Raw genomic sequence first — 15,359 nt, forward strand, 5'->3', positions numbered from 1 at the left:
TCACACTCCTGTAGCGCCTCCCTGAGGGAAGCAGCATGAAAAGCGTGTGTTGAGGATGAGCATTGTCTTTAATTATGTTGCGCGCCCTCCTGATGACCCTACTAGTGTAGATGTCCTGTAGGGAGGAGAAGGTTGCTCCAGAGATGTGCTGTGCAGTTTTAATTACACGCTGGAGTGCCTTCTTTTCCTGCAAGGAGCAGGAGCTGTCCGCTCCTGCTGAATGTCACAAGAAGGTAGTCTGAATTATTTTAATTTTTTTAAGAACTTTTGTATTTTTTAACTTGAGAGATCATACTTTTATTTGTACTTCTGATACTTAGGTCCGCTTACTATCAGATACGTTTTTCCTACCTGTGTAGCTTTCTCATGGCCAAATTTTACTCTTTATTTGAGTCGCTTTTTGCTCAATAAATGTTGGGTAGCTTTATATATCACTGCCACACTCTTGAAAATAAAGGTGCCTGAGAGGTTCTTCAGAGTGATGCCATAGGGAAACCATTTTTAGTTCCCAAAAGACCCATCCACACAAATGTTCTAGAAAGAACCTTTCTCTATTTAGTTCTGTAACAACGTCCATACAGTAAATATCCATGAATTGAAGGTAACAGATCTGTAAAATACCAAAGGCTCATGGATTTAAAAGAACTCTTGCGACATACAATAACACACGCTAAGTCCAAGTATTCTTGACCTGTTTGTGCTCTTCTAGGTAGCTTACCATATATTAAAGATTTAAGTTCTTCCACATATTTGTAAGTTTTTCAAAGCTCACAAAACAACTTCATATGCAAAGAATGCTTCACAGTATGAAATGGTTCTTAGTCAAGCAATGGCTCTATGAGGAACCACACAAACCAGTAAAGAACTATAAAGTGCAATTAAAGAAGCATTATTTTTAAGAGTGCAGGTAAACTGATTTTCAGTGAGCATCCCAAAGACATGTTAGGTTAATGTCCAGTCCTTAATTAGGTAATTGAGTGAGTGTATGTGTGTGTGCAATTTTAGTTAGGGTTATGGGTAGGGTTAGGGTTACATACAGAATACAGAATACATTGTAGTAATAAGGACATATGTAGCAATTAAAGGACTTTATCACCGAAGAATAATGTCTGCATATTTTCTTTTTATATCAGGCAGTATTTTTTACAAATGTATAATTAATGTATAAACAGAAAAAACCTTCACTACATGTGCTTTTCTTCTTATTGTGTTGAGATACATTTAGCAAGACCTATTTTTTAATTTAGCTTTTTATCTTTAGCCATCCGACAGTGCCCACCCAGCTGTCCCATTGGAGTGCAGATGAATACAGAGCGGGCCAACGCAGCTTTGATGTCTTGGGTCCCAGCCCTCGACTCACGGAAGAATCCGCCGTCAGGCTATGTGCTGGAGCGACAGGAAGCTGGTTCCCATGAGTGGCTGCAGTGCTTGACCACTGATTCTGCCAGTGCCGTGGAGATCCTGGGCGACAGCGTTCCCTCAGAAGCAGACTACAGATTCCGCATCTGCAGTTTTAATAAGTATGGCAGGAGTGGGCACGTAGAATTTCCGGAATTTGTTCACTTGGGTATGTTAATATCTTCTATTTTAAATGAAGTGCTAGAGTTTCATTTTTGGTAGCTTTCATTTTAAAAGTTATTATATTTATGTAACATTTATGTGATGGACTCTGGTGTTAGTATAACTGTTATCTTTGTACATTAATATGAATAAATACTCAAAGATTCAATGTTCTCCTATTTTTGAAATTGTCGAGGAGACTTTAATGTCACATGAATATTACTTTTTGGCACATGCAAATTTCAAGTACATCAATATATTTACAGTATATATAATTAAAATACTGATAAAATGTTGTTTTAGTTATGTCTGATATGGCTTTAATAAGTTCAATAATGTTTTTAACAATATCTGGCAGAATGAAATTAGATTGTTCTTGTGGTGTCTCTTCCAGATGTCTACCAACATGTTACTCAGCTTTGTGAATTCTGTTACACCTCTGACAGATGTTGTACTGTAGTTTTGAATTTCCACAACAATATGATCTTTTAGGCCTATCCATTACACTCTAATTCATTGCCTAAAACACCAGCACAGTTCTAAATTTAGTGGATAGAGATTATCTTTAAAAAAATGTATGCATCAGGAAAATTTATACTGCTAATAGTCTCTTCTTTTGCCACTTACTATTGCTGAATCCAGAAACTGAAATTCTGCTTACAACTTAGCAGCTCATTCTGTCATAATATGTCTGGTGCAGTTATTTTTGCAAAGAAGTTTAGCCCAGGGGATCTTCAACTTCTAAAACTTTGTTTAAAAATAATTCACAGCTGACATTAGGGTTGTTGAAACTCTATGGTATGTACAATCTTGTGTCTATTCATAGGTATTGAACTGTTAGCCAGGCTCAGCAACTGGATGTTGGAACAGTAAAACCAGAATTAATCTGACATATTAAGTAAAACGTATATTTGATGGCCATTTCATTTTGTTCACATACTGTACATGCAGTATTAGTGAACTGATCCCTCATTCGCCTCCATAATAGCCGGGGCATGGTGGCAAAAGCACAGTACAGGAATTCTGTCTTGTATCAACTGTAGTACCTCTGTTATTATCTGGTGGTTAATCTCTATTAGAACAGTTTGTTCCATTTCCTTATGCAGGTGCCCATTTGGATGTAGGCTTGGAAACAAACAAGGAAAGTGAAACACTGAGTTGAAACCACTATCATGTTCAAAACTTTTCTAGCTTTGCGTCATTGAGAATTATACTGCTTAAAAAGTCCTTTAACAAAGAGGTGTAGTGCTATCATGAGGGAGTTATCTTGGACAGACACCCAATATGTGATCATTTGCCACCTTTACAATGAACTGACAAAACTTAGTAAGATATCTACAGGGACTCATAGTCTTTTCATAATATCCCATCCTATCCATGACAAACATGAATCAGAAACCAAGTGATTTTTGAGCTGAATTTTTCACATAATCTCCACTTTGTCATACATAAAATTCCATCAGTGATTCTATTTGTCATGTACTTACTTATTCCAGCACCTTTGGTATCCATTCCTACTCCTCAATCAAAACCATTTAAATCAATGTTACTTTTTTCTCTCTCTGAACACACACAAATTCTATCGGTCCCTCTTTATACAGCATTGTCTGCTCATGTGATGCTGTTAACATTGAACAGTAGGATATATATATTTATTCTGTCCTTGATTAGTAAGGTGCTTTGAGTGATAAAAACATTTTTCTTTAGCACATTAATGTAAAACAAAAATATCAAGTAAACTCGCTGTCCTACTCTTGTCTAGTTGACCAATATTCTCCTTTCCAGAACCCTTGCATAGGCCTTCCCAAGCAGGTGGCTAAGTATGATTCTCCCTAAAGTTGGAACACACTCTTCTGTCCCGGTTCATAAAGATGGGTGCCACCATCCTAGTTTGCCAATCCTGAAGCACTGTCCCCAACCTCAATGCAATGTTAAAGAGGCATTGATATTAATTCTGGCAAACTGTCAGGTGACTCAGAAGGGTGAAACAGTGGTTTTTGCCCATGCGTTTTATAGATGGGATGGAGTGCTTTTGAACTCACAGGGGGATATAGCTGGTGGGTGAAAGGAGCACTTGGAGTACCTCCTAATTTGCATTGACTCATGTTTCTTTGAGAAGCAGAGTCAGGAGACTCGGAGGAGGACTCACCTATCAATAGAGCTGAAGTCGCTGAGACAGTCAAAAAAACTCCTGAGTGGCAAGGCTCCAGGGCTAAAGGAAGTTGTCAGGCTGCCTTGACTGACAAGCCTCTTCCACATGGCATGGAGTTGGGGATAGCACCTCTGGATTGGAAATATTGCTGTCTGTTCTCAGTTTTTCTGGGCCTTGACAGTTTAGATAGATAGTTTAGGGTCCCTTTTTCAAAACAGTATGTTTTTGCCAATACTAGGAGGAAATCCTTTTGTACTCAAAGCTAAGATAAAGTGTCCTTTCTAGTTCCTGTCACACTTTTAAGATGTTTTTTGGTTACCTGACAAGAAGCACTAGACCCCTATTCCCGATATTCAGCCTCACTAGGTCAGGCTGACTTTCATGGAGTTCTGGTTTCTTTCACAAACAGGCCTTTCTCCAGATGTTTCTGTCATGCTTTGCTCATTTTGCTTCGAGTTATTTTCATTTCCACTTGTATTTTCTTTGCCTTAAAACCTTGTCTTTTGTTGTTAAATTATGTTTTCATTATTCTTGTGAAGTTTCTGTACAGCCATGTTTTTTTTCTGGTAGGCAATATGATTTGTTTGTGGTTTTTTTTTGAGAACAGCCATATTGTTTATAGTTGATTGGGCTATTGCTGCCACATGACTGAAACCTGTCATGGGTGTGAAGTCACTGTTCATTTCTTATATAAGATGGCAGGACACTCTAATTGTGGTCCAGGTTTCTACAGTAGATCACGTATCTGTGAAATACCAGTGGGTCATGATTTCAAAAGGATTCTTGCTGCATACGTATGTAACACATTCTAAATCCAAGTTTTCTTAATCTGTTAGTGTTCCGCTTGGTAACCTACCATACCTTACATATTTCAGTTTTATTCTACATATTAGATAGTTTTTCGAAGAGCTAAGATCCAACTTCATAGGCAAAGGACATTTCCCAAAATAAAATGGTGCCTTAACATGCAATTAAAGAACCATTATTTTTAAGAGTGTAGACCCAAATGAGAATATCTGCCACTATTTGAAAACTGCAGTGCACAAGTATCATCTGTTTAACAGAGTCACTTTTTATCTTTTGCGGCCGGGGTACAGTAATGAGAACCTGGACAGGCAAAAAATTTTGGGACACCAACCGGCTCATCTCTTTTATTTATCCCAAGACGAGGAAAAAATAAGAAAGAAGCTTGTTCCTTCAGCAAGGTTTTGAAATGGTTTTAACAGAGCTCCGTCCTGTGGTGTGCTTGGGCCACAAAGTGACATCTCCTTATGGGATGCTCTGGTTTTATGTCGGTGCGGCCAGAACGGGTGGAGCTAATTTCCATCATCAGGCAGCTTCACGCACTGTAGTGGAAGAAAGAGAAGACAGCGTTAGAAGCAGTGCCCCCTCACACCCCAGAGCCTGCAAATGAGTCCTCCGATTCACAGGCTTGACACTTTTAATAATGAAAAGCACTCTTTCCTCTGTGCACTTTGAAAAAACTGCAGCATGAAACGATGCAACTGTTTTCATATAAATTGCCACAGAAGTGAGGACAAGTGATACCCCTGGTCTAGTATTGAACTGGTGGAACAACTCAAAATGTTACAAATCAACGTGGAGGTTAGGGGACAAGCTAGATATTTATTCTTGAGATTTCAGTTCTTCCATCTACTCAGTACTAGACCTGTGATGTCACCAGTCAGCTTTACTCTGGTGACTTATATGCAAACAGCTGCATCATTTCATATCGCAATTTTTTCAAAGTCTTTGCATGAAAGAATACTTTTTGCTATTAAGAGATAGAGAAATGTGACAACTCACCTTTAACATGAACAACCTGCAGAAAATCTGTTTGGAAAAGTAAGGCAAAATCTCTGTGGAACACTGTGAAAAACTGGAGCATACTTAGCCAAAAAAGTCCACCGGTTACTCCTGCAGAAGATTAAGAGGTGAGGATTTGAGAGTTATGACATAAAACAATATCACATTATTATTACTATTATTATTATTATTATAATTGTCAGTGTTGGTGGTTTGAAATACAAATGTTACAGAAAACAAATTTTCTATTTTGCTATTCCTTACCTCTAAAGTTTCTAAAATATTGAGGTGAATTACAGTTCTTGCATTCCCTACAACTAGACTGGAGTGGCTTTTATAGGAAGGTATTCCATATGGATTTTGCACTTTAGTTGTTCTCTTCTACGTTCTGACAATATAAAAGGTTTATTTTATTTTTACTACAGTACAGCTGCGTGGGCTGATCTGTAAATAAGCATATAGCCGCACTTGCATTTTAAAGAATGCCTGCCAAGCACAGCTTATCCAGCTGATGTTGACTGTTTGTTGTAAACATTATAGCAATTCAAGGCAAAGCTTTTGATTTCATGGATGGTAGTCTTTTAATTCACTTTAACATCTGATTTCTCCAGCAGTCGTGTCTGATGTGACAAGGGATGACAGTTCTCTGTAAAACAGGTCCTTGCCCCTTTAGTACAGTACTCTTTTGAGCTATTTGTTCAATTCCAGATATCTTGTTTTTTTGCACTTTATCTTCTCTGTCACTGTTATTTTTTATTATTTTGATGGTTTTGTCATGTTTAGTGATTTTTGACTTACTGCCTTATTTTGACAGCATCTGTTTCAATGTCAAATCCAAATCAAATCGAATCATGTATTATTGTTATTAATCTTTTAGATTCTTCTGAAGTGCACATTTATTGGAGTTGAGCAACAAAGCATTTCACTGCATGCTGCATTGTACATATAATATTTACATGACAAAGATAATTTGATTTAATTTGGGTATGATCTTAAGTTCTGGCATCGAATCAGGTCACTGACTTCTGTCTGAAGTTGGTGTGTTCTCCTTGTATTTGTGTGGGTTTGCACTGGGTAGTAGTAGTAGTAGTTGTTTTGTCACAGATACAGAATACAGCGAAATTCTTACTGGCAGGTCAGACCAGCATTCAACAGGTCACCACAGTCTGGTGCCAAGATAAACAAGAATATATTAAAATACAGAACTCTGTTTCACTTTATACAAAACAGAAATTAGCTTACCTGATGCACTACTTACCTTGATTCAGTTATGCTCCCAGTTTCTGAAACCTGGTGTCAAAAAACATAATAAAAACTCTACTAAAGTTAAGGTGTACGGTAATTTTAAGTGGAATTGTCATCCGTCCACACAGTTTCTGCTCTTCACATTCATAAATGTTTTCTGGTCCATTAATAAAATGCTGTTTAACGTGTGAACAAAGTGCAAGCTTCCTTAAAGGGGTGAAAAACAAAATGATATGTCAGCTCGTTCTCACCTTCTAAAGATGTGCGCAATTATTCAATTAGCAAAACACTGAATTGATACAGTATGAGTAAATGTAGGTGTGAGAGGACCGAGCGTTCCTCTGCTGGGTTGGGTCCGGCATTTGAGTCTGTAATGGCTGACCTCCCATGAGTGAAGAGAAACTCCTGACATTTCACAGGCATCATCTGATTGATAGGATAGGCCACCACTAACAGCAAACACTCTCCAGTGTTTACATTTATAAAGACTAATAAGGAAAAGAAATAAAAAAATCAGCCAGAAAATGATTAAAAAAATATTAAACAAGGACAAAAACATGAAAATACAAAATAGAAACAAAGCTAAAAAGCACAGCCTCCTGGAATGGAATGATGAAAAAATAAGCACGAGATGTAAGCTGCAGACGCTGGTAATGGAATAAGCTAATCTTCTTGTTCACCCACCTCTCCATCCTTACCTCCTATGTGCATCCCTGAATCTGTCTTTTAATACTGCAGTCAGCTGCTTTAGCCTTTAAACATTCCGCCTTGGATTCTGTGTTCGTGACTGCTCTTGGTTTTAAATGGAGCTTAACTATGACTGCTAAAGTGTACATGAAGAGTTGTCATGGCCTGTGCTAAGAGAGCTAGGAGAGTTTGAGGCATGGCAATCAAGCCAATTGTTTTTGAAAATATACTCACTTCTATGTCAAGATTAATAATGATAATAATCATTCTTTAGATTACTCAATGACCTCCCTTCGACTTGGCAACAACCACTGCCTACTTAATGACATCAGCGAACCTTTTAGAATTGAAAAGCAGCAAATTAGACTTGAGGCTCTTAACTCTGAATTTGAAATCCTTGCTGTTGTATTTCAGGAGTCTCATTTCAGCAGCTGTCACAAACTCTTTTTAATATCTAAGAGACTTCTCTAGAGCCTACAAGAGTCATAGAAGATTTATGCTATGGCTTCCCAAACACTTGGCTGGATTACTTTGGCTCACCCATTACTTTCAGAAGTGCTAACAAAACATAACTGGTATGTAATTCTACTTAAAGAGCCCGGCCACTGATACTGAGCCCACACCATATCACCTTAGCTGCTTGCAACACCTTGGCTTCCTGTCTGTTTAACAAATAATCACGCAGATAATACAAATGGGTACTGTGTTTGCTGTAGGGGAGATCCTGCAAAATAAATTCTTTAGGATGATGCATTATTGTCAACATTCAAGTACAGGCAGAAGGAAGCTCTCATTTTTAATTGAAAATGAAGGTTACCTTGACATCCTTGTTGTTTAGTATCAGCTTGTGAACAAATCATTTTTGATAAACCATTACATTACTGATTATAAAATTCAGTAACTGTATAAAATTCAGGTTTTTACAATAAAAGTAATCAGAAATAAAGTGCTATCAGTCTGTCTTTGTATCATAATGTGCCTTTTTCCTATTTTAAATGAACATAAATCAGCCACACTCAGGATATTCAGCATGGTGCCAAAAAAGTTTAGTCCTTGTAAATCAAGAAAAAGTTTCGAGGAAGAAACTACATTATCTATCTATCTATCTATCTATCTATCTATCTATCTATCTATCTATCTATCTATCTATCTATCTATCTATCTATCTATCTATCTATCTATCTATCTATCTATCTATCCCTGTTTCTTGCATGATCACTGTGCCATACCCTCCAATATTTTGATCCCATACTCTCAACTCTCAAATGCAGATGACCCATCTGAGCTCATGTAACTCACACTTAATTTCCCTGACCTGTGTTGCTGGTACAGCAAGACATTTTGTACATTCTCTTAAGGATTCCCCACGTCTCAATTAACACTGCAGTTATCACTAGCCTTCTATGTCTGCTCTTCCTTGAGTTGACGTCTGACAGTTATATTTATGCCTCTGTCTGAACAAAGTTTAATTTAGTACGTTAAGGAAAGTGCTAAGTGTGAGGAATAGGCACAAGCCTAGCAAATGTGAGTTGACACTTAACTTGGAGGCTTCACTGGCTCAGGAACACAGCTAGGGGACACCATTGTGCCATACTTGGAATCTGAACTATTCAAATTTTCTATCTTAATGTGTCCCAAGTATATAAAAAACTTGTCATCCTTTTTATTGTCTGTGTGTTAGCATCTCAGCAAGTCTGTGGATATGACAGCTCAAAATGAATAACTCAATGGAAATGTACTTTTCAGTTATTAGCACTGCAAAATATTAGTAGCTTATTAATATCAATGTAGAAATGATTTTATATTTTACTTTCCCAGCATTTATCATGGATAATATATATTGTATATAGTGGAAATATTGACAGAGTCAAACTTTTTTATTTCAAGCATTCAGCAGATTTCCTTGTTCTCCACAATTTGACACTTTCTAAATGATGTCTGTTGGCGTATGTGAGTGTCTGGGTATCCGGATATCAGGATATGGATGCAATAATTAAAAAATGAAAAACTCACTACAAAGAAGCTTGACAAGATTAATCGTTTTGTCAATATATTTGAAGAGATTTACATTCAGTATAAATCAGCAGCACAGCCAGACACTGTAAAGAGGGGTGGCCTGGAAATAATTGGGTGGGCAACACATAAGCGTTTTTTTGACATTGTAAACATTTTGTGGACCTGAGGCGCCATGATCGATGTAAGATTCGGGGGATGATCAGCTCAAATAATTTATGATTAATATAAGTAAAAAAAAAAAGCATTTGGTGGTGACTGGTTTCTGAATGGGGGACCTCCGTAACTTTGCCCGTGGTACAAGTATTAATTTATTTTATTGTGCCCCAGCTGCAGAATGACTGAAGAAGGATAAGAGATTTTTTTTTTGATAAAGATACGATTCTTCCATTTCATTTTACATCATAGAATACTGGCCAGCAATATTGTTCTGCTAAAATGAATTATGGCTTTATGTATAGAAAGTCACATGCTGTACATCTCAGAATATTTTTCATTGTTTAATGACTGTAAGGATTTATTACAGCAATGTAATATTAACATTAAGCAGGCAGTGGCCACTGCTATTTTCTCACAGCTAGGAACCTGAGTTTGTATAAGAACCTCCACAAGGTTTCTCAAGATATTTTTTTTTTCCTTTTATGTTGCAAAGCTGTGACTTTAAATATGCCACTGTCGTAGGACACAACCTTTGCTATAAGTCATTAAATAAAATTTCCCATGAGCTAGATCTGCTGTCAGTCAACTGTAAGTTCTATGATTGTGAAGTGGATAAGCAACAACAGCGCAGCAAACAAGTGCGGTGGCCCTGAAGTGAACAAGTTTAAAGAGCATAAAATCTCATTTGAGAGCACAAAAATAATTGGGAAAAAGCAAAAACAAAAAAAAAATGCAAACATAATTTATATAATATAAAACAAACCAGAAAACACAAAAACACAGGAAGTCAGGAAACAAAAAAAAAAACAAGTTAAAAACACAAAAGCAAATTGGAAACATCAAATACAAAAGTAGCAACTTCAAAACAAAATGACGACAAAAATGCAAACAAATGAAAAGAGCTGTGCACAAAACAAGTTGAACGTGCATATCAATTCAATGAGCTTTTCAACTGTTTTGTCTGCTTGCTTTTTCATTTGGTGTTTTCTGACTCGTTCTCACATTTTCTGATTTTTGCGAATTCAATTTGCTTTTGTGTTTTATAATTTTTTTTTCTTCTCATATTTGTTTTAGTGATTTTCTGATTTCTTTGTGCAGTTTTACATTTTTTTCTTATTCAAGTTGTTTTTTTCTGATTACTTTTTGTGTTTCCAATATATTTTTTTATTTTTTGATTTGTTCTTACATTTTGTTATTTGCTTTTTGTATTTCCAGTTTGTGTTTGTGTTAGATAAATTGTTTGTTGCTTGCTTTCATTTGTTTTTGTGCACTGCACTTCACGGCCACCACAATGAAGTGGTAAACCACACAAACTCACAAAGCTGGGCTGCCAAGTGTTTAGTAAAAATCACATACTATACTGTCCCTCTGGAAGTAACTTCAGCACAAGAACTGTGCACTGGGAGCTTTGTGAAATGGGTTTCCATGATAGAGTAGGTGCACACATGCCCAACATCACCAAGTGCAAGGCCTAGTGTTAGTTGCAGTGCGGTAAGGCTTGTCTGAAATTGGACTCTGGATCAGTGGAAATATGTTCTCTGGAGTAATTAATCACATTTCACTATTTGGCAGTCTGATGGTCAAATCTGGGTTTGATGGATGGCAAGAGTACCTACTAAAAAGTTTGGTTCGGCTTCTCAGGGTCTGGACTAGGCGGTTTGGTTTTAGTGAAGGGTACTGTTAGTGATATTTTAGACAATTTGGCACTTCCAACTTTGTGGCAACAGGTTGGGGAAGGCCCTTTTCTGTTCTAGCATGACTTTACCTCTATGCAACAAAGACAGGTCCAAACTCAATGTTAATGGTCATGGTTTTGAAAAGGGACGTTCATCAAGCTCATATAAGTATAATGGTCAGGTGTCCACAAACTTTTGGCCATGCAGAATGCTTTTGGATGTGTGGTATGGTCATAAATTGACAGTAAGCCTCCAAAATACCAAAACACAAAAAGGCCTCATCAGAATAACAATAAAATACAGTAATTTAAATACTGCAAAAACTAAGCAGATATCATTACAACAGGTATGCTAAATTGAGATATAGTGGGGACCTTTTGAAAATAACACCCCAGACCTGTTGAAAAATACTTCAAAATCTGAAATAGGTGAATCTTTGTTTTGTACATCTAGGAATGCGTTTTGCACAGATTTATTTTGTGAATTAATTTTACTTTTAATGTTTCTGATTAATGAATTGTTATATTGATTACATCAGCTCATTGCCATTTTGAAAAATAATCATGAGTGCAGCCATTTTGTGTCCAAATTGAGTTGCCCTGATTTTGTTGCATATTGTACCGACATCCATTACCCCCCATGTGATCATTATCAACTGTCAACATAAATGGCAACTTGTCATCACTGACATGAGCACAAGGTTATAAACATGAGAAGCATGAACCGCACATAAGAACTTGAGAAATGCTATGAACTTGAGCCGTGCTGCACGCTATACGGACCACTGATAAGTAGCACATATTTGTCTTGGAAACTCGGAGTCCCAAGGCACACAAGTCCCAATAAGTTCAGAAAGCACTTCCAACAATGCCCACTAGAGGGGGATATCTCTGTCAAACCCCTGCTAGTAATTAGAAGAAACGTAGGCTCTTTATAAAATAAAAAAAATGTTCTTAACACTGTGCTAAGTAATAAAAGCAAGTTCTGTAGAGCACAAAAGGCAGAATGAATTGCCTGAGGTAAAGGCAACTCAAGTCTTATAAAGTACCAATACAAAAATCCAACTGAAGTCAAAAGTAGAGCAAACAAGTCGAAAATCCAATCACACACAAAAAACACAGAAAAAGGGACAAAATCTCAACAACACCAAAGTCAGTTCACAAGAATTGTGGAAGACCCTTTGGATTTATAGGGTGGAGAGCTGTTCCTGATGGTGATTGGTAGGTGGCCCCACCTCCATGGGGGACCACCCACAAAACACACAGAGCACAACAAAGACAGCTTATATACAGACAAAACCAAAAATAAGGAAACTTGCACATAATCTATGTAAAAAGAGTGAATTATAAATACAAAATAAATAAAACGTAAATTAGAACCTCTGCCAGGAGTACAACCCTGGATGAGACATGACAATTTGTAAGTAGCAGTGGGTTTTTAGGTGTTTTCCTAAATGTTACCTAAATACACAATACATTAAAATATTATTACATGGTAAAAGTTCAAGAAAGACTTTAAAGTGGGACTTGGTTAAAGGGTAGAACGAGAGTCAATATAATAAGATCCTTGAAACCAATTCAAGGGGCACAAATTTTGCATAACAGTAGTCTTAACATAATGTATTTTGTTATATTTTTGGGAAGTACTGATGTACAGCTTACAAACTTAGTGGGACCACTAAAACCTGTTGGTAATGTTATGGCCTGATGTTAAAAGGTAAGGAATTCGTCCTTCATTTGTTTTTTTCCTTTCAGTTCCAGTTGCCCGGATTCAGACCCCTCTACAAGATGCCCTGGTACCTGCGGGCACTGATGCAGAATTTTTTATTGAGCTCTCTGCTTCTGTGATTGGAACCTGGTTTTTAAATGGAACCCAGCTCCAAGAAAATGAGAAATGTGTTATTCACCACTATCGTACACAGCATTTCCTGCTCCTCAAAGATGTACAAATGTGTGATGACAGATCAGAAATTACTTTTATTGCTTACGGAGTAAGGGATTCAGCAGTTCTTTGTGTACAAGGTATGTGTCTGCTGTTAGATAGATCACATCTTATAAAATGATACCAACATGTGACCACTTCCATGTCCTGAGCTGTCAAGAATCTCTTTAAAAAGTTCAATTTGTACGTAGAGAGATATCATGATTGTTTCCATCTTTCCATACAAAAACTGGGAAAAGCAAAGTTTTTTTTTAGTTACACATATAAAGTTTTATTTTATTGTCAAAAAACATTACAATGGCATACCACTCAATTAAACATAACAGTATGTTTTTCACATTTATATGACATTTAGAAATATTTCTATTTTTTTTCTAAAGCTATAAATGTTTAACTTTCTTTTGTTGTTTTCCTATTGTTTTCCCCTTTTCCTGTGTAGTTTGCTCCCTTCATTTAACCCCAATAGTGACAATTAACAACAGCACAGCAGACACCCAGGACTTCAGTGTCAGACCCACTAATTAGTAAATAATCAATTAAATAACCAGAACACCTGGAAAAGCAGAATGAAAATTAGGTTGAAAATACTGTTAACAACTTAAAAAAAATACATACTCCCCATATAACTGCTTATTACATTTTAATAAAAATCTACCAAACTTATTTTGTAATTTTTACATTGACTCCCAAACACAGAAACTGTGCAATATTGACTCACTTAATTAGGCTAAGAGTCCAATGAAAAACAGAAGTTGGTTGGAACAAAAACCTGCAGCCACAGTGGGTCCCCAGGACTGAGTTTGGGAACCACTGGCATAGCAGATACAGCCATTTACTTCAAAATCGATACAGAGAAAACAAAAAAAGGAAATACAAAGGAAAAAAAGCAGGAAATGGCACAGAGGGAACAGATCAGGGAATTAATCAAAGGCCAAAACAAACATTTTGTCAAATCATGATTCTATCCTTTTAAAGTGATTTGCTTGAGAAACTAGAACTCTTCTTTGGAACTTTCCTTTATTTGTAAGAAATTTTGCTGCCCAAAGCTTCATCTTAAATAAAGTGGCCTCCATAATGTTACCTGCCACACCTCAGGTGGTGCAAGTGGCCCAGCAGCACACAGCACCATAGCAACATTTTTACAAAATGGTAGCGCGTGTCATTGTATTTTCTAACCTTCTGCTTGCATCCTAATTTGGGATCCTTAGGTGGTTCGTCGTGTGGTGGGTGCAGCAATGCGCTGTATCAGTGCATGTTCCCAACCTCTTCCTTCTCCTCTTCCTCAGAGCTTAGAGGGCTAACATCTTGCTTGTCCTTGCACTTGATCAGAATTATTTTGTATTTTTATCATGCCGCTACTATTGCACCCTGGTGAAGCTTCACACGACAGAATTCACTGGGAATATATCTGCTGGTTTGGTCGTACAGTGCCATATCATGCATCATTTTCACTTTCTGTGTCAATGCCTGATAGCCAATTCACAGTTCAAGCAATGGTTCAGTTTCATTTCGATATAAAACTGCAGTGCTGCTGCGATGATCACTGGCTTCTCTATGACCCTACACTGGACCAATTCAATTTACAGTTCAACGCAAGCAGGTTTCAGTGAATTCCTATGTCTTTTGTTCACTTCTTAATTTGTCCCTCACTAGCCACAGGCAGGCCAGAGCACATGTGTGCATGATGATATTGACCACACCAGGCAAAATCTTTTGTGAAATAACAAAATACTGCAATAGTTTTGTGAAATAAAGGGATATTTTGTTTGTTTTGAGTCGCGAGAATAAGGTTTTCATACAATCCTGTCTATTTATTGACAACATCAATGCCCTTTGAGAATGAACACCCATTTGCCTTCTCTTTGCTTCTCAGCTTTTTTCACCTCTTTTTCTTGCTCCCTTTGAAATGCCCTCACTACCTTACTACCACTGCCCCGTTCATTGTCTCTGTGCCACCAATTTGAATAATTGATGCTTTTGACATTTAAGTCCTCAGTAGCCACAAAGGAAAATCCTACAAAAGCAAAATCTGTGTACTGTCCACTAAAACATGCAGCACAGAATAATAGAGTATGCAGTGATGAAGTTAAAATAATTTGAAGAGTTGTTTCATAACATGT

At 37.1% G+C, this 15,359-nt stretch overlaps 1 protein-coding gene across 3 annotated transcripts in view; it reads left to right on the forward strand.

Moving 5' to 3' along the window:
• Positions 1–15,359, forward strand: part of obsl1a (obscurin like cytoskeletal adaptor 1a) — a 144,244-nt gene that overhangs the window by 51,252 nt on the left and 77,633 nt on the right. For all 3 annotated transcript variants that reach the window (XM_028807562.2, XM_051931188.1, XM_051931189.1), the window contains exons 5-6: positions 1,262–1,567; positions 13,053–13,319. In XM_028807562.2, coding sequence (XP_028663395.2) covers positions 1,262–1,567; positions 13,053–13,319 — 573 coding nt within the window. The remainder of the gene's footprint in view (positions 1–1,261; positions 1,568–13,052; positions 13,320–15,359) is intronic.

This window comes from Erpetoichthys calabaricus, chromosome 8, assembly GCF_900747795.2.
Source record: "Erpetoichthys calabaricus chromosome 8, fErpCal1.3, whole genome shotgun sequence".
In the NCBI taxonomy this organism is placed as follows: Eukaryota; Metazoa; Chordata; class Cladistia; order Polypteriformes; family Polypteridae; genus Erpetoichthys; species Erpetoichthys calabaricus.